At 33.9% G+C, this 17,643-nt stretch overlaps 3 protein-coding genes across 6 annotated transcripts; 1 reads left to right on the top strand and 2 right to left on the bottom strand.

Annotated features, from left to right (window-relative positions):
• Window positions 1-2,209: 2,209 nt before the first annotated feature.
• LOC122418499 (cell division cycle protein 23 homolog) lies at window positions 2,210-6,422 on the bottom strand. 2 transcript variants are annotated; one of them, XM_043432745.1, is made up of 4 exons: window positions 3,751-4,069; window positions 3,269-3,515; window positions 2,773-3,037; window positions 2,210-2,407 (listed from the first exon to the last, which is right to left on the bottom strand). In XM_043432745.1, exons 1-4 carry the CDS (start codon window positions 3,872-3,874, stop codon window positions 2,297-2,299), a joined length of 747 nt encoding a protein of 248 aa, XP_043288680.1. In that variant the 5' UTR covers window positions 3,875-4,069; the 3' UTR covers window positions 2,210-2,296. The 2 variants fall into 2 exon arrangements, with proteins under 2 accessions (XP_043288680.1, XP_043288679.1); XM_043432744.1 differs by lacking the exons at window positions 2,210-2,407; window positions 2,773-3,037 and adding exons at window positions 4,092-4,933; window positions 6,160-6,422 and having other exon boundaries at window positions 3,375-3,515; window positions 3,755-3,915.
• A 92-nt stretch (window positions 6,423-6,514) lies between these two features.
• Fam92 (CBY1 interacting BAR domain containing protein Fam92) lies at window positions 6,515-14,984 on the top strand. Of its 3 annotated transcripts, XM_043432757.1 has the most exons (8): window positions 6,515-6,741; window positions 10,723-11,001; window positions 11,092-11,193; window positions 11,576-11,885; window positions 12,349-12,573; window positions 12,672-12,704; window positions 13,220-13,381; window positions 13,796-14,984. In XM_043432757.1, exons 2-8 carry the CDS (start codon window positions 10,970-10,972, stop codon window positions 13,928-13,930), a joined length of 999 nt encoding a protein of 332 aa, XP_043288692.1. In that variant the 5' UTR covers window positions 6,515-6,741; window positions 10,723-10,969; the 3' UTR covers window positions 13,931-14,984. The 3 variants fall into 3 exon arrangements, with proteins under 3 accessions (XP_043288692.1, XP_043288693.1, XP_043288691.1); XM_043432758.1 differs by lacking the exon at window positions 12,672-12,704; XM_043432756.1 differs by lacking the exons at window positions 10,723-11,001; window positions 11,092-11,193; window positions 11,576-11,885; ... (2 more) ...; window positions 13,220-13,381; window positions 13,796-14,984 and adding exons at window positions 7,222-7,795; window positions 8,801-9,181; window positions 9,791-10,088.
• A 259-nt stretch (window positions 14,985-15,243) lies between these two features.
• On the bottom strand, window positions 15,244-17,643 carry LOC122418509 (heat shock factor-binding protein 1). The gene is made up of 3 exons (XM_043432759.1): window positions 17,332-17,643; window positions 17,147-17,213; window positions 15,244-15,549 (listed from the first exon to the last, which is right to left on the bottom strand). Exons 1-3 carry the CDS (start codon window positions 17,428-17,430, stop codon window positions 15,461-15,463), a joined length of 255 nt encoding a protein of 84 aa, XP_043288694.1. The 5' UTR covers window positions 17,431-17,643; the 3' UTR covers window positions 15,244-15,460.

Genomic DNA, 17,643 nt, shown 5'->3' with positions numbered 1-17,643 from the left:
AAAAAATTGTGTTTTCGCACTTGATGTTGAAGAACATTATCACTAAATTTGATCAATTTCTTAATATTTAGACTTCTGTACCGAAACTCCTTAAGTAGGACTCACCACACTCGATCTAGAACACTTTTTCAAAGTTTCACAATTTTTTTTCTTTCTAGATAGATTCTCGACAATTATCTCAGAATTTCAGTGAAGTTGGAGCTTCCTGATTTTCTAATCTCCGACGTTGCACTATGAGAATCGTACGGAATTTCTCTCTCGTGATATTCTAGTGTAATTTTGTGAAACTCCGAAACTCTAATCTATAAAACGAATTGGTTAGGAACGTGTGTAATTCTTCTTCAAGAAGCCAAAACAATCTGATTTTCTTAACGATCCTTACGATAATTTATAATTCATAATAATAAAGAAAACATCAAAATCCGTTCCTACATCGTTATAAAAAAAATTAAAAAAAAAAGCATACTCTTTTATTCCTACGGTGAAGTTTTTAATAGTTTTGAAGCAAAGCTCGTATACGCTACTTCTGATGCTGGTTCGCCTTTAGCATTTTTCTAACCGTTGCTGCACTTGAAATTAGCCGTTTCTGACGAGGTATTTCATAGAGTTTCGCGAAATTTTACGAATTTTTCGCAAACATCACATTGAATTATAAGCCGAATTTTATATTTGCTTAATCACCAGCTCTGAAAAAATAACCATAAATATCGTCAAACACCTCATTTACAATGTAATCGAGACGAAGATAAAAAAAAATGATTTCGTATTCGAAATGAATTTTTCATGCAACAACAAATTTTCCATATGCAATCCGATCGTCAAACTTCCAATCATAACAAAAAAAATAATAATTCATCGGTTATATTGGCATTTTTTATATTTAGACCCTTTAAAGGGGGATTTTCTTACCAACGTTGAAAAAACTCTGCGGTAGCTGTGATGATATATCCCGTTATCCAAATACACATCACTTCAACTCGCAAATTAACACGCTTGTACTAAAAAAGAATCGGTAACTGGGTAATCCGTTTTTTACCCCAGACTCATGAAAAACGGGTATTTGCTTGCAATTATATGCATTTCGTGAACTTCTTTGACAAACGATAAACGAAAATATGATAGTTTCACGCGATTTATCATATCAAGCACCTGTTTCACTGCGGACACTTATGAAACTTTACGGGATGAGTCTCGGAAAAATAGAGACGTCGCCCACGTGTAACGGCTGACGCCAGACTGAAGCGAGTAGAACACGCGCTCGCAGCGATTTTCACGAAAATTTCCACGTACATTCCCTCCCAAAAACTTCGTTCGGTCCTAATTTTGCTAATGAGACAAAATACTCACACAAATGAGGATGATTTCCCTGATTTTGCGAATGCTCGCTTTCAATAGTAACGCCGAAAACATCGTTAAAAAATATTTCGTTATATAATTATTTTCGTTTTTGTTTTTCAATTATCAATCATTCGTCATCCATCGATCGGGTGATCCCCGAAAACCCTAAACACTTTGAAAAGTTCTCATTTTTTTTTAAATTTGTGTAAACTCATGACTTGATATTTTTTTACTTCTTTCGATAAACGATGATGATCAAGTTTCTTTTTTCCATAACGTTGATTCTTACTTTTCGTTTTTCTCATCTCTTTCTTTACTATGCAATGATTTGGATTGTAATCAGTAGGGTTAAAAAATACATCTTGTTGAGCAGCATGTTCGATTTTATTCTTGATATTCTGAAATATACTTTTGGCTTTTTCTAAATTCCGAAATAATTACTTAAAAAATGTCGCTTCATACGATGTCGTAGGATATCTTTTCTATACTTCCAATTGAAGCTTAAAGGAACTTACAATTTATCATCTCAGTCTTATAAAAGTGTCTCAATTAGAAGAAAAATGATGAAAACGTTTGAAGTTTGTGAAGAGTATTTCAACTAGAAATGTGCTATGATTTTCTACTAGTCACTCCGAATTTGGATTATTTTTTATTGCGAACTCGTTGGAGAATCTTTATTATCTTTTTTTTGAATAGCAAAATAGTGAAAACCAGTTAGAAAATCTCACCTGAACTGACTTCAAATTTTTTGAGTAGAAAATTTTGACATGATTCGACGAGGGCTCGATCGATTAAGAAAAGCCGACTGACTTGTGACGTCACCGCTGATTGGCTAGATTAATGAACGAACAGATAGATAATCGAGCGAGGATTCAATAAATAAAAAAATATATTTATAGATATCCTTAGATTATGTTTACAAATATTAATAGAATCGTTCTTCATTGTATTACAAACTTCATTGAGTCGGTGTGAATGAGAGATTCATGGGTGATAATTGATTGCCAGGTGTTGCGTCGTTTCGAATATTCATTTCACCCACGGGATCAGTTTCGTTCATATCTTCGATCTACGAAAACGAAATATAATTTCAATTCATTTCAGAGTGTTCTACGATTGATTCGAAATATTTTTGCTGCTGAACGAAAGAATTATTTTGGAAAGTGATCGGAGCGGAAAGGTAAGACAAAATTCTTTAAATGATTGTTCAACTGAATTTTTAGTTCAGTTAAGTCTTAACTATTTGTCACAATGGGAAATAGAGATCTTGTCACGATCGAATAATGAAAGAGAAACGTTAGAAATTTTTATTAACGAGCATTCCTTTTATGGAGCTGGTCATAAAAAAATGTAGTGTGATAATTTCGAAGCAAATCGTGAAAAGAGCACATTCGACTCTAAAAAATTGAAAGAAAATGTGCTGTTTGAACTCACAACCATTGGGTTCTCCTCAACTTTGACTCTCTTTTGAGCGATCGTTCTCAAAAGCGCTTTGGCCTCTTCTTTTGTCTCATCAAACTGCAAACACTTTTGTGCGTAATGATTCGCCTGATCAAGCTGCTCGCGGCGCAAGTGATAATTTGTGAGAAACTTGTACGCGTGACTCAACTCCGTTCTGTCAGCATTACGGAATTCGTCCATCACGAAATCTGTGTAAGCGGCCGCAGCTTGGTCATCCTCGTTTAAATTCTCGTACAAACTGAAAATAAAAATGAAGAAAAATTCGGTTTATTATGTGGGATAAATTATTCTCCAACTATAATTCAAAGAGCGAAAACCATGAATCATCTTTATAGAAAAAAAAAACAATTTTTTTCAATAACACACCATACAACTTGCTCGCATATCGTTGATGTTTAAATTGAGGTTTCGAGATTATCAGTGGAAATATTGCTGGAAATGAATGAGCATTTAAAGTTGTCAAACTTACGTTGCAAGTTTAATGAGAGCCATTCCTTCAATATCCCCGACATTACAGGCTTTGTAATAACATTTCAAAGCGTCTTGAATTTTATCCTGTTTCTCATAGGCTTCACCCAATGCCAAAAACATACGGCTGTCGTGAGGTCTTAATAGTTGGGCCTGCTTATAATAGTAAAGCCCGTAAAAAGGCATTTTGAGTATTTCATAAGTCTGTCCCAAACCGTACCAGGCTCGATAATCTCTTCGATTTACTTCTGCAAAAAAAATATGACTAACAATGAAATCCAGACAATATAAATCTCACTTGTACAAAAATGATTTCTGAAAATAATAAAGTCATCAAATGATAGTGATTTCTTGATAATTCATAGCATTTAGTTGAATTATTGAAATTGAATTTCTTAGATGATTTTCACTTGCTTCCGATGCTTCAAACAAAATAGAATCCTCCATTTTATTCATAATGCATGAAACTTTCGATATTTTTACCTACAGCTTGTCGATAACTGTGAATAGCCCCATTTGTATTCTTCATTTCCATAAATTCGTGCCCAAGTAAAGTCCAAGCTGAGAGATACTGGGGATTTAGTTTCAATGCCCTGTGAAAGTACATCACAGCTTTTTGATGATCGGCTCTTAAACTGTAATAATTTCCTGGAATACAAATTATGAAACTTGTTGATTTTCTTATTTAAATCGATTCAACAGATTCTTTCAAAAATTTTACAATATTTTCTAAAATATCTGATCTGATCGTTAAATTATCTAATCGATTAATTGTTTTCATCACAGTCAGTGTCTAATAATTAAATGTCATTGAATCAAGTTACCTACAATACAGCAGGTTTGGAGTCGATACTTATCGATTTGGGTGGCCTTGTGCGCAAGATGGGCAAGTTCAACCTTTAATTCCTTGACGTAAAGTAGATTTGAATAAGTGTCCATATTGTCAAGACAGAAAGGATCGTCTTTGATGATTCTTTTGAATATTTCAATGGCATTATCAACGTCCCGACCATAGTGTACAGCGATCGCAGTTTGAGCGAGAACATAGCCGTTGTTTTCGAAGCCCATGGCCTGCAACTCGCGATAAAGAGCGAGACCTTCGTCTAAGAGTTGAAGTTCGAGGTACATGTGAGCCATGAAAAAATGTTTCATCCAATGGTTCGGAAGAGTTAGGGCTTCCAATTTTTCGCGGTCTGTTATTAACGCCGCCAACTCGAGCCAAGTTCCCCAATGCATCGGTTGCCCGTAACAAGACTCGACCAAAACATCAATGGCTTCTCTCGTTAACTGCAATTTCTTCAATGTTACTCCAAATAAATACAATCCAAAACCATCCAAGGTTCCTGCCAAATGCTCTTTCCTTAAATCTGCGCATAGCAACTTCAAATCCCCATTCTGCATTGGATCGGGTGGAACGTCTGTCATGTCGTTTATCTTTTTCTTCTCTCCTGACAAATAGCGAGAGTACAAATAGAGAAAACGCGACTTCGGTGTTTTGCAATCTTCCAGGAAATATGCTGCCCTGTCATATTCACGAAGATCGAAATAACTCTTTGCTAGCATATACATGTCTTCTTCTCCACTTGGATCTGACATACTCGCATCACTCGACATGTCCAGGTAATCCAACTTTGCATCTTTTAGCGAATAATTCAACTCTGCCAGCCTAAAAGTTTATCGCATTACAATAATTCAATTATATAATAATAATAACAATGATAATAATAAAAATAATTGAATTAATACTCATGAAGATGAAAATAATAAACGAAGAGAATACCCAATGACAATTTTTGTTTTGATAAAATTTTGTTTTTTCCATTTGATTTATAGTTTTACAATTGGGACAATAGACACAAATGCGTATTGGATCAATATTATTGCAAAAAGTTTTAGGATTTACTAAGAATATGAAAATGTAGTACAAATTCTTCATATTTGACTTTTTAATACACCTCTTTGTATTTTTTGAAAGGGTGCTGTATAATATAGACCACGCTTTATGATACAGTCAATTCTTTGATCTATTGAACAATTATTGTGCACACTCATCCCAAAATTCAAGACTAATCCAACTATTTGTATGTATCCACCAAGGTGCAAAATATGTAAGTTCTGGAATACTTTGTCTAGCGGATATTTTTTAAAGAGAATATTTCTTATCCCAGATATTTTGTCATGGATGTCAGTGAAGTGCTATATAGCCAAGTGTACACAGGTTCCTAGGCGATTGATTACAAATTGAATTTTCAACTCCACAAATGATCAAAAATTGGTCCGTTCTTAGTTATTGTATCACATTTCTCTTCTCACATATTCACACAAAGTTAGAGGTCCATAAATAATCATGTAGCATCTTTTGGGATTTATGGTTGAAATTTAGAGAAAAAATTGCAATTGTGGCTTTTCTTTACTCAGGGAATAGTGAATTTTGAGTCTCGTACAAATTTGTTTATCACACAATTGTCAGATAATGAATATAGATATTCATGCATTTTGGAATGTCCTGGAAATCGAGTAGACAAAAACAACCTTGTCTTTGTTAGTGAAAATGTAACTCAACATCAAAAACCTATGAACCTGTTTTTCCAGTCAAACCTGTGAAAAATAGCAGAACAATTTATCACAGGTTTGAAAACAATCAAAAACCTTATTCTGCGAAGAAACGCGAGTTTACAACTATTATGAGATCCCAAAAAATAATCGAAAAAAGATGGGAACACATTCACTAACGAAGAACGTTCCAATCTTAAAATCTTTGTAACAAGGCAAAATAAAAAGGTATGCCAGCAACTCAAACCCAAACAAATAAACCTCCCAGGAGTTATGAGCTCAACAATTATTTACTGACAAGTCAGAAATCTTCGTTTTTTAACTAAAAAATTTGAATACCATTTTGTTGTGTTCATTAGTCCTCGTTGAGAACATTCGCGTATAGCTCTCAGAAGATCACACTTAACCTCCTTTATGTCAAACTTAATAACAGATTCCTCCATCATGGAAATATTCAACAAGCTTTTTATTGTATGACGAATAATCAAGAATTCTATTAGATTATTTACAACGGTATTTAATGCTCGAATACCTATTAATATCAAGCAATTATTCAATATTCATTTCACTACAGTGTTTCACCGGGACCACCGGGAACCGGGACAACTATATGTAGATGTCTGTATATATATGCCGTTATTAGCTAATGTTGGTAAAAGCCAAATTAATGTTACCAACAAAGCAGAAGGTATGGTCGTGTCACGAAATCACATCGTCGGGTACGTGCATGAATAAGATCGCAGTATAGAAATAAGTATACAGTGGTGTATAGATTACAGAGAAAACAAATTCAGACTATGTAGTGCGGTACTGTAAACTTGTAAACAATACTCAAAGTTGAATTTTGAGTAAATTCAACATCTACCATCTTATTAGCACTCGCTGGTTATTTCGTTAAAAATGCGACGTTTGTACGCATGGGTGAGTATATATGCGGCTCTGATTTTTCAAATTACGTCATTTTTTGCGTGACACGTGCTTTTGACATATAAAAGGTTACAATTTGTTTCAGGTATTTTGATATAGTAATAATTAAATACGAGTTATAAAAAATTCCTACTCTGGCTCACTATATATTCTGCATTTGTATAAAATACTTAATAAAAAAATATACATATATATATAAATGATTGTGCACAAAAACCCAACTTTATCCATAATGAAATTTTTTTGGTTCTTCATAATATCATAAACAGATGTACATATTTATTTAAAATAAAATAAAAAGAATATTTTAAAAAATATGAATTTCCATAGTGTTCCCAATAAAATATACAATACGATAATTTTATGAAGGAATTGTATGCATTTTCAAAAATTGTGAAAAATTCTTATGGTTTTATATTACACCCATATAGAAAAAGTGAAAATTTCAAACAATGCATTTTCATGTCTTTGAAGGGTGCAAATTCCCATGGACAACTGGGGCTGGGATTTCAGTCTGAACTATTGATCCTTCCTTGCGAAATTGATATTTCATCGTCCAGTCTCAACGTTAAGCACATAAAACGAATAAGTGGTGGTGCAGGCCACACACTGATTTTAGATGAAAGAGGTCGAGCTTATTCTTGCGGATGGAACGACCGAGGTCAAGCCGGTGTTGGTTCAAAAAATGAAAAAGAAGTCTTGAAATTTGATGAAATAAATGGTTTGGAAAACGAGCGGATAAAAGATATCGCCTGCGGATGGAACAGTTCTATGGCATTGACGGAAGATGGACAAGTTTATGTCTGGGGCTCCAATTCGCATGGACAGTTAGGAATAAAAAATAGCAAAGATTTTAAAGACTTCAGGGAGCCTACAAAAATTGATTACCTGCCGGAGAGAATAAAACACATGTCAATGGGCTTAAGACACTCGGCTATGGTCACAGAATCTGGAAAAGTTCTGATCACTGGATCTGGAATTAAAAGTCAGTTAGGCATTATGGATCAAGATAATCGTGTGATCAAAAACTTTGATACCTTTGTAAAAAGTAATTGCTTTTTTTTACAATAATTAGTCATTAATGATCGAGAACATTTTTATCGTTTCAGAACAGTAAAACATATATTTTCTCATATCAATTTCCTAACGTTCGAAACTTTCATTCTCTAATACCTTTATTACCTTGGATAAAAAAGTATTAAGGTGATCTATTAGTTGTATGAGTTTAAAAAAGTTATGGTATAATCTAACAAGTTTGATATTTGTTGAAAAATATAAAAGCCACACTTTCTTTTCTGATCAAACTTATATTTTCTTTAAAATATCAAGCCTCTCCAAATAATACAACAGGATTTTTACCGCCGTGACCATACAACTGCATGGATTGCCTTGATGTGATTTTATCCTCGATTGAAGAAAAAATAAAAACATCATTAAGATCAATATTTTGATTCTCGAGATATCATCACATGAATTCAAACTTTTACCTGCAAACTCATTTTCATCATTTATTTTCGAAAGTTTGTTCCTATGGCTACAATCGTCCAACTCTGATAGATTAACGATGTTGTCGAACCTCCAAATGTTTTCAAATGATTGTTCATTATAAAAAAAATTAATCTAATTTTCTTGTTTTACACTAAATACGCAAGAAAATGCATCAAAATTTATCAAAATATGCAGCTGAAAAATGAATTCAATCGTCCTCTAAAATTGATGTTTCATAAGCTCAAAGTGGAGACTCACTCGAGAACTACCGTAGTCATTTAAAATATTTTGATTATTTTTAAATTGTCTTCATAATTGTAAAATGGTAAGGGAAGATTTGAAAAAAAGCAATGGACAGTTTAAGAACTGAGAAATCCCTGATATTTTGAAATTTTTAAGACTTGGAGAGCAAAAGATTGTTTATCTATCTGAAAATTGTTTTCAAGGGTTCGATGTGTAAGAATGAAGGTTTCTTAGAGTATTCGTTACATGAAAAAACGTTCAGGATCGGGCTATGAAAAGTTATTTAGAAATACAAAATTATCATTGAACTTCCTGTACACAGTTCCAGAATTGAACGACGTTGCGGAGGTGGTATGTGGACAAAATCATACGGTGGCGCTGACACAGTCTGGAAAAATTTTCACTTGGGGTGACAATAGATATGGGCAATGCGGATTTGATAACGACGTGAAAAGTCGAATAGATTCTCCTAGTGAAGTGAAAGTGGAAGGAGTTGGAAAAATTTTGGAGATTCGGGTCGGCTGGACTCACACAAGCGCTCTTCGCGTCGACAACACGCTAATCACATGGGGTAGAAACAATTATGGGCAATTGGGATATGAAGAGGATGGAAATCGTTACACTTGGATGCCAACGTCAACTTTCGCTACTCCAAAAATTTGCCAATTTTCTATCGGCTCGGAACACAATATCGCCATAAATGGTATTTAATTATTGAATTATTAAAAATATTAAATATCATTCTCTTTCTCATCGATTGAATACTGATTTGTATTTTAATTTTTGTATCTTTTTATTTCATTTATTTATTCAGTATTGGAGGGAAATTATCGAATTTTCTTAAATCAGTATTTGAATATATTGCACAATACATTTCCAGACACCAGATTTGGAAATTTTAACACTACATGAAATAAAATTTATATTGAAAAATTTCGTTGGAGTAGTAAGTCCTGTTGAACGAAGGCAGAATTGAATTTTAAAATTATACAAAAATACCAAATTATTTTATTACAAGTGAAGTTTTTGAAAAACCTTGATGGTTTACCTTAAAATTGTATATAATGCTCATTGTAAAAACATTGCCTCTCGCATTATGGGTGAAAAAAAAAAAAAAAAATAAGCGTACTTTTCGAAATTTTTTGCAAAGCATCGGAACTTGCAGACTCTAAAGTAAACGAGCAAAGTTCAATTCATAAATTTCAATTTTCGAAAAATGCAACTTGAATACCGACAAAATCTGCCGAGAATCGTTTTTATTTTCATTTTGTTCAGTAACTACTTCTAAGTACCAAAAATTATGGCATTGCAGAGAATCGCTCGGTTTATACATGGGGTTGGAACGAACATGGAAATTGTGGTGATGGTAGTACAAGAGACGTTTGGCAACCGAAAAAAGTTGATTTTCCGCACGAGGGTGAAGCCATTCTCGTGGGAAGCGGTGCCGGTCACTCCTTTGCTGTTGTTATCGATAAAACGTGATCCAGATAATAACATGATGCGTGATATGAAAGAATAAATCTTGTATATATATATGAGATAAAAATAATTAAATATAAATTATGGTTTGTTTACTGCCTGAGTATTAAAGAGGTTCGCAAAGACATGAATCTTCGTGTTTTCTTTATATCACAATAGAAAAAATAACCTTTCTTTTATTATTTATTAACATGTCGATTTGTGAATAATTGAATAGCTGTTTTCCATGAAGAGGGAATTGAGATGCAATTGATGAAAAATAATTGGGAAAAAAAACCATGCGTAAGGAATTAAAGAAATCATAAATTTATGATTTCTTTGTAATGTGAAAGCTAAATAGAAAATCGAATCTAGATCGAAAAATTGAAATGATATTTTCTATGATAGTCTTTTCACATTGTTTTCTATGTAATTTATCAATTACATTTTCTTGTTCAGTTTGCATTCATTAATTTTTTCGTATGAATGGTTGGGAGCAAAGCAAAAACGAATAATTGGGTCATGGGAAAATTTTGAAAATTTTCGAAAACAATTGGAAACGCTATCGCTCCGGTAAAGACTTTCTGGCAGGCAGCGACTCGTCATACATAAATGTTACTTGTCTCAGATTTTGCCAGCCAGATGTTTCGATAACATAACTTTTGCTAAAATCGTTTATATAGGAAAAATGTTGAATTGTTTGAAATTTATTTAAAAACGGAGCATAAGTACTATGAAAATGAGATAATATCGGAGTACATTTGAGAAAAATACTAAATGTTTCAGAGACCCGTGGGCAGCCCGTGACACTATTTCAAAAAGTCAAAGTTAACGCGAATGGAATATAGAGCCACCTGGTCGAGGAAACGAGCGAACGAGCCACCTGCTGTCAGGCAGTAGTTACCCTGCAAACGCGAATAACAAGGAAATGGGAAGTAGCGTGAATGTACCCTCATAAGTGACGTCTGTCACTGAAACACAGAAATGTAAATATTTCGGTTCACCGAATGCACGACTCAATCGCGAGTGAGCGATGCTTCGTGCCAGATCGCAGAACAATGTTTGGTGAGTTTTTTCAAAGAAAAAGAAAGATATATTTTGGCTCGTTACAGTGCGAGTCCTCGTATAAGATTAATACTTCATTTTTTCCTCCAGCTCGGAAGAAGCGAAATTCGTTCAAGAACGAATCGGCGGAGTCGAGAGACATTTCGCGGATCTGTGTACTGTATTTGCTGCATATGCCAGAAAGGCAGCGAGGTTCGTTGCAAAATGTACATGTGTTTCACTGAAAATGAAACAATCGATCTTCTTTCTCAGACCGCTTATATTATATTGATCGTTAGCTTTGTTGTGTGATGATGCTGCTGCTTACCTGAAAATTAAAGTCGTCAAAAAACTGCCATGTTAAACGAGAGTTTAGTGAACTTTGAAACGTTTTTTTTTTTTTAATTATTCACTTTAATACTAAAATGTGTCACTTCAGTAATTTAATTTCTTTTCAAATTCGCTTTGATCATTTTATCTTTGACGAGTCACATTTCCTAACTTTGACAAATTTCATAATAATTTTAAGGATATTACAACATTCCTGATTTATTCAAAAGTTATCGTTGGAAAATTCGAAATTTTTTTTTCACAGAGTTCGGGACAAAAATGACGAAGTGTCCAAGGTAATACAAAGTTACGCTCAGGCTGAAAACATAAATCGTTCTTTGAGCAACGGTCTGAATAATTTCGCCACAACGTTGTCGGTAATCGGGGACTATCGAGATGCGCGGGTTCATCGTCTCGACGCAAAAGTTATTTCGCCACTCTCGCAATATTCACTCATTTGTAAACACGTCCGTGAAGATGTGAGAAACACTTTTACAGCTCGTGACAGGGAGTTGACGAGGAGAAGTCAGCTCGATAAGCTCAGAGGGAAAAATCCCCGAAATCGACAATTGATCGTATCCTTTCATGATAATCATTTTTATTATTATTATTTTTTTTTCTTTCTTCCCTAAGTAACGTCACTTATGGTTTTTCCATTAAAAATGTAGTTACTTTTTTTTCTGCCAAAAATTTTTTTCAATCATGAAGTTTCATTAGATAGAAATATATTTTCGAGGATTTCTAGGTTTTTTTGTTAAGCATAGAAACTCAATGAACCTTAGTTATAATTGTCCCTTTGAACTGCATTCGCTATAAATGTTATGAACCTGTTGATGAGAAAAAGTTTGGCCACTCATCAATCGAAATTGCAAACAAATGTCGATGAAGCTGAAGATGGTGAAAATATTCTGATTTTTTATACACACGTGGATAACGATTTTTTTATTGCCATATGGAATGTATCGCATATGAGTGTAATTATTTTATTCATTAATCGTATGAAAAGTTCCTTGACGTTGAAATGAAATTGTTCGTTAGTCCGAGGCGGAGTCGGAGCTCATGAAAGCAACGATTGAAGTCACCAGAGTCGTCAAAGGTCTCGAGGATCAAATCGATACGTTCGAAAAACGAAAACTACACGATTTGAAAAATATACTCGGTGATTTCGTAAGAATCGAGCTCAGTTTTCACACCAAAGCTGTCGAACTTTTGACCAAAGCTTATCAGGATATTGCGGAAATCGACGAAATAAAAGATCTTGAGGTGAGAAAAAATATTAAAAAATTGGTATATCGGAAATACTGGAATGGAGCTTGTAAAATGATGTTGTTAATTGAATTTTTCAATGATCGTACATGCAGGACTTTCAATTAACTCGAGGAGATATGACTGGGGTAATATTGCATATCGATAATAATATGAACGCTGTCAAGTACATTTTTTATTGCAGATTTAATTGTTTCATCAAATTAATTTGATTCCTTGTTATTTTACTGAAGAAAAACAAACAAATTTAATTATAAATACACACATTCTTGTTGTCTGCTGTAAAACACTGGATTTGTTCGATCCGGTGAACCTGAATGTTAGATTTTTTGCAAAACTCCAATTTTCCATTTTTTATTTTCACAAAATTCCGAAGATTCAGTTGTTTTCGCTGCATGAGTGCGAGATTGTGAGTTTAGCAAATTTTTCTAGTCCATTCCATTATAGTTCCATCACTTCCTTCGTTTCATCATTACTACCATTATTATGACAAGTCGTTTATTGATTAATTAAAAACATTTTTTATTATTTTCTGCTCATATCCTAATACCGAATTTTCCCAGCGAATAATTTGTCAACCAATATTTTCATTGTATTATGATGTTCGAGACATTAAGTAATAAAAAATGTATGATTTCTCTAGGAATTTCGAGAAGTTCTGCACGTCCCCGAATCTGTGGCCCGCCTTGAGACAGTGAGGAGAGCATCATTTCGACAATCGTATTCGCTCACAAATCTGGCTAATCGCTTTGCCAATTCTCCCTTGTCGTTAAAAAAATCTGCTAATAGAACAGCCGAATCGCTCGTAAGCTTTTTGAAATTTTTTTTTCTATAAAATAAAACGTGATAGAAAATAAGAACATTCAGATACGATTGAAGCTGGTAGATTAGGGGCTAAACAAAATTAGAACCTTAATTAAAAATGATTCTATTGAAACGAAAAACTCGCCAAGAAAAGTCAGCTGCCTCTTCTAAAAAAACTGCAAGAAACTGTGGCAGATCCTTTATTGAATTTCACATTTCTCTCAAAGTTGCACAAACTTTCATTCTAATGCGAAAAATAGTTGGCCCCGTAGAAATCTTTCAATATGCACCCATGAAATTTGATCAAACTCATCAGGAGTGACTGAAAAATTCATTTTCTTCATTACTCTTGAACCGTTAATCATAGTATACGATATTATCTTTTCCAACTTATGCATCCCCTTCCTTGTTTCAGGAGTCGATGAAGACAGGCTTCACAAATTCATCGGAATCTGTACAAGTAGAGGAATACGACAAAAGCTCGGAAGAAACGGAATCAGAATCCACGGTACAAGGAAAATCAGTGAGATCACGACTCAAATCAATGTGATACCTAAAACTGCGATTGAAGCACATGTTATTTCTCAGCCAAAAATTTATTCGATTGAAAATCATTAATTTTACCGTGAAATTAAAATCTGAAAATATTCAGTCATCCTCAAAACTCACGGAAATTGATTCTCAACAATTACAATATTTTTCGAACGAGATATTCTTTAACAGAAATCAAAAATCACTTTTATTTCTCATCACGAGAAATTATATGTTTTATATTTTTTTGAACGATATTTTTTTTTACAGATTTATCTTTTTTAGATTTTTATATTTCTGAATGAATCCGTGAAGCAACGGAAACTTGCGATTTTAGAAAAATTGTACATACCACACTTATTAAATTTCCACGTTATTGAAAGAATAGTTTTGCAAATGCTGGATCTCGCTAAAGTGAAAAATGAAAAATTCATTAAAAATTTTCAAGTGATTCCGAAAAGCCGAGGAAGCTTTTCCATACACGAAGAAACAAAAAGATTGTCTAATTTTTTGTCGAATAATTCTCTGGTTGAGAGGAATTTCTCAACGAAGTTTCAACATCGAGTTTCATTACTCTGCCTATATTTGTGACGTTTTGAAAGTGGCTAAATATTCTGAGATGTTTGGTAATGAGTCTTTTGATGGAATAAAATTCTTGGTCTGAATAATAATGTACCCTCAATGTGTAATTTGTCTTTGAATTATAGTCATTGATAAATGTTCAATTTTCTCCTCCATGACGTCGATATTGCAGGGAATGATTCCTATGAACCGATTCAGTCGCCGTAAACCAAGACACATTGAGCTTCGCACTGTACCTGCGATACCCAGCTATCAAAAGTCCCTCACGTCATCGATCATTCACAGTATATCCTACTCATAATTTAGTAAATGTAATTTTCCTGTTTTTCGGTGATGATTTTTCTATATCTGTACTATCAAAAATCACTGATTCATCCTGAAAAAACTGAATATGCTCAGATGTTTTGAATATCGCTACGTAGTAAAACTTTTGTTGGATAAAATCAATGCATATGTGTAATTTATTCTTAAAATAAATTATTTATCAATAACTCCTCGTTGTTAGGTCGATAATACAGAGAAAGCTTTTTACAAATCAATTCAATCGTCGTAATCTAACAATTGCAGGTATCAGAAGTCCCTGACTTCACAAATCAATAGCAGATATTGATACTTGTAGTTTAGTAAGCATTACTCTCGAATACGCACTATTAAAAAACAAAATACGTTTTTTCATAGTACTCTTCTCAAAGAATTGGAATCTAGTTAGTAAACAGCAGAGCTCGTGAGGTAAAAAATAGGAGAAAAACAAAGACTTCAACGTTTATTTCGTACAACGGCGTTCTTGATATTCCATCATCGTTTTCTCTTTTTTCATAACGTGTCTCTCGCATTGAATAATGAATCGAGTATTTTTATCGCAACTTTCTCGTTCTCACCAATTATTTTCGCGAACTAATCTTCCTTGTGCTGTGTATAGTAATCGGCCGGATCGGTGTTTGTTATTTCTTCTGTAGCCTCTTCTATCTCATTTTTCGGTACCTTCGACTCCAGCTTGCGTCATAAGATCAGCGATGTTTTTTTCAAGGTCGTCTATTCTGTTTCCCATCTCATCAAGTGATTCTTGTTAAGGATTTTTTTACTGATTTGGCAAATCGACTTGAAACAGATGCAGTCACAATGACTGTGTGTTTTGAATTTTCATGAACTGTATCCACCTATCGTCACGACGATCAACAAAAAATAAGATTTTCCTATTTACTTCGTAAGTCGTCGAATATTAGGTGAATTTCTTGGTTTGCACGAGGGATTATATCAGTATTTGATACCATTTCACATGGGAAAGGGTTTTTTTTTCTCCAAAAACTCGATGGCCGTAGAAAAATTTTGGCATATGTTTGAGTGCAAGAATTTATTTTGGTTTTTTTTGTGCAAGTTGTAGCTATTTAGAGTTATGAAATTTCCGTAGAAGTACTTCGATGGTTGCAACTTCTTGCTTATGTAATGCATAGCAAATGGCTCTTACATGGAAAGACACGATAAAGTTTACTCGAGGCAATAGGATGCATTTTTGAGATTCCCAAAATAATGTCAAATACCTCAGCAGTTGTGGCATTGAATAGCTTTTTTCAATGTACTACATTTTGCGGCATATCATCTCATGGTTGTAAAGAAAATCACTGTGAGAATACGTTGAGCACTTTTTATTATATACAACCAATGATCCACAAATTCACAACTCATCAACCGCAGAAGGGGGAGGAGTGGCGAATATTCAATATTCCAGAATGGATAATTTTTTAATAGTGTGAAAATTAATCAATTGTTTGACAAAATACCCCATCTCCCTTATGGTTCAGTTAAGGAGGATTATGCGTTACTTGTGATTCAAAAAAGCAACTGAACTTTTTTGTTCTTTTCATGATCAAAGAAACGATTAAAATTTATTCATGCGTTATTAAAATTACATGTAATTTATTTGTCGAGATTGATAAATTTATAATATAACGATAGTCAAGCAAAATGTGAAAACAGCTATTTTCTATTTACATACGCATGCATATCTATATTTCGAACCAGCTGGCTCATGGTATTCTCAAACCTTTCACTGTTTATGTCGTTATTACTCGTTAATCTCAAATATAAGTGCTTTTCTTTTTCCATTCCCAAATTATTTTCACCGGTAACGAGTAGTTCTCAAGACATTATTGATATCTAAAAACATTATATTTTCTTATTCTCATTTTTGACTCTTTAAAGTTGGGAGGATCCCATTTCATTAAATCCAAATCGTCCCATAGGAAGTGTCTGCCATAAGAGCCTATGTATAATAACCCTTCAAAAAATATGATTTTCGTGAATTGTTTTCTCAACAACTAGACGGTTGATCCTAAAACAATTCTGAGAATAAATGCACGGTGTGTATTTCTAGCATATTTCTACACTTCAACTCAAAGTTGGAATTTTCGATTTCCATTAAATTTGCGTGATCTTTCTTATTACGAAATTTTATTTTAAATTTGGCGCCAAAACGATGGTTGCGCCAAGCTGACAAACCGGAAAACTAATGGAAGCAGAGGAGCCGCGCAATTGTCTCTGAATTCCAATCTTTACCGCCCTCTCGAGCCTCATCACTTTGTAATGACAGCCGACTATTTGTAGGTTAAACATTAGAAGGTGAAGAAAAATTGAGTGAATACGAAAAAAAGGATATTTTTCCCGATTATTCGATCAGACATAGATTGGAAGTTGTCCTGCATGTCTTGTAACAACGTTTGCACCTGCATGAAAAGAACAAGTTTCAAAAATATAGTACAAAATCACTGAATCAATGACAGAATTACAAATTCGTTCTGTATATCGGATGAACGAAGATATTTGTCTCGTTAATCAACTCACAATTTGCGTCAATTCCTGCATATTTTTAGGATCCGTGTTGTTTGCCATAGCGTAGTTCTCCCCATCCTCAGGTTTGTGTTCTTGTTTTATATCAGCCATCACGCGCGTGTGTATATAATACTGAGGTTTTATTATTATTCTTTATGTTTTGGTTAGTCTGCCACTGACGCGCGTCGCGATTAGATCTGTATTAAAATATAGCAAAGATACTTTTCTTTGGCCGTTCTTAACGCTCTCGTCTCACCCGAGGAACTACGGGAAAAGGCAAACTCGCTTCTGTCTGTAGCCGGTGGATTCTCGACTTCACCTCAC

The sequence above is a fragment of the Venturia canescens genome, chromosome 11, assembly GCF_019457755.1.
Source record: "Venturia canescens isolate UGA chromosome 11, ASM1945775v1, whole genome shotgun sequence".
Taxonomy (NCBI): Eukaryota; Metazoa; Arthropoda; class Insecta; order Hymenoptera; family Ichneumonidae; genus Venturia; species Venturia canescens.
This window is presented reverse-complemented; position numbering and strand designations above follow the sequence as displayed.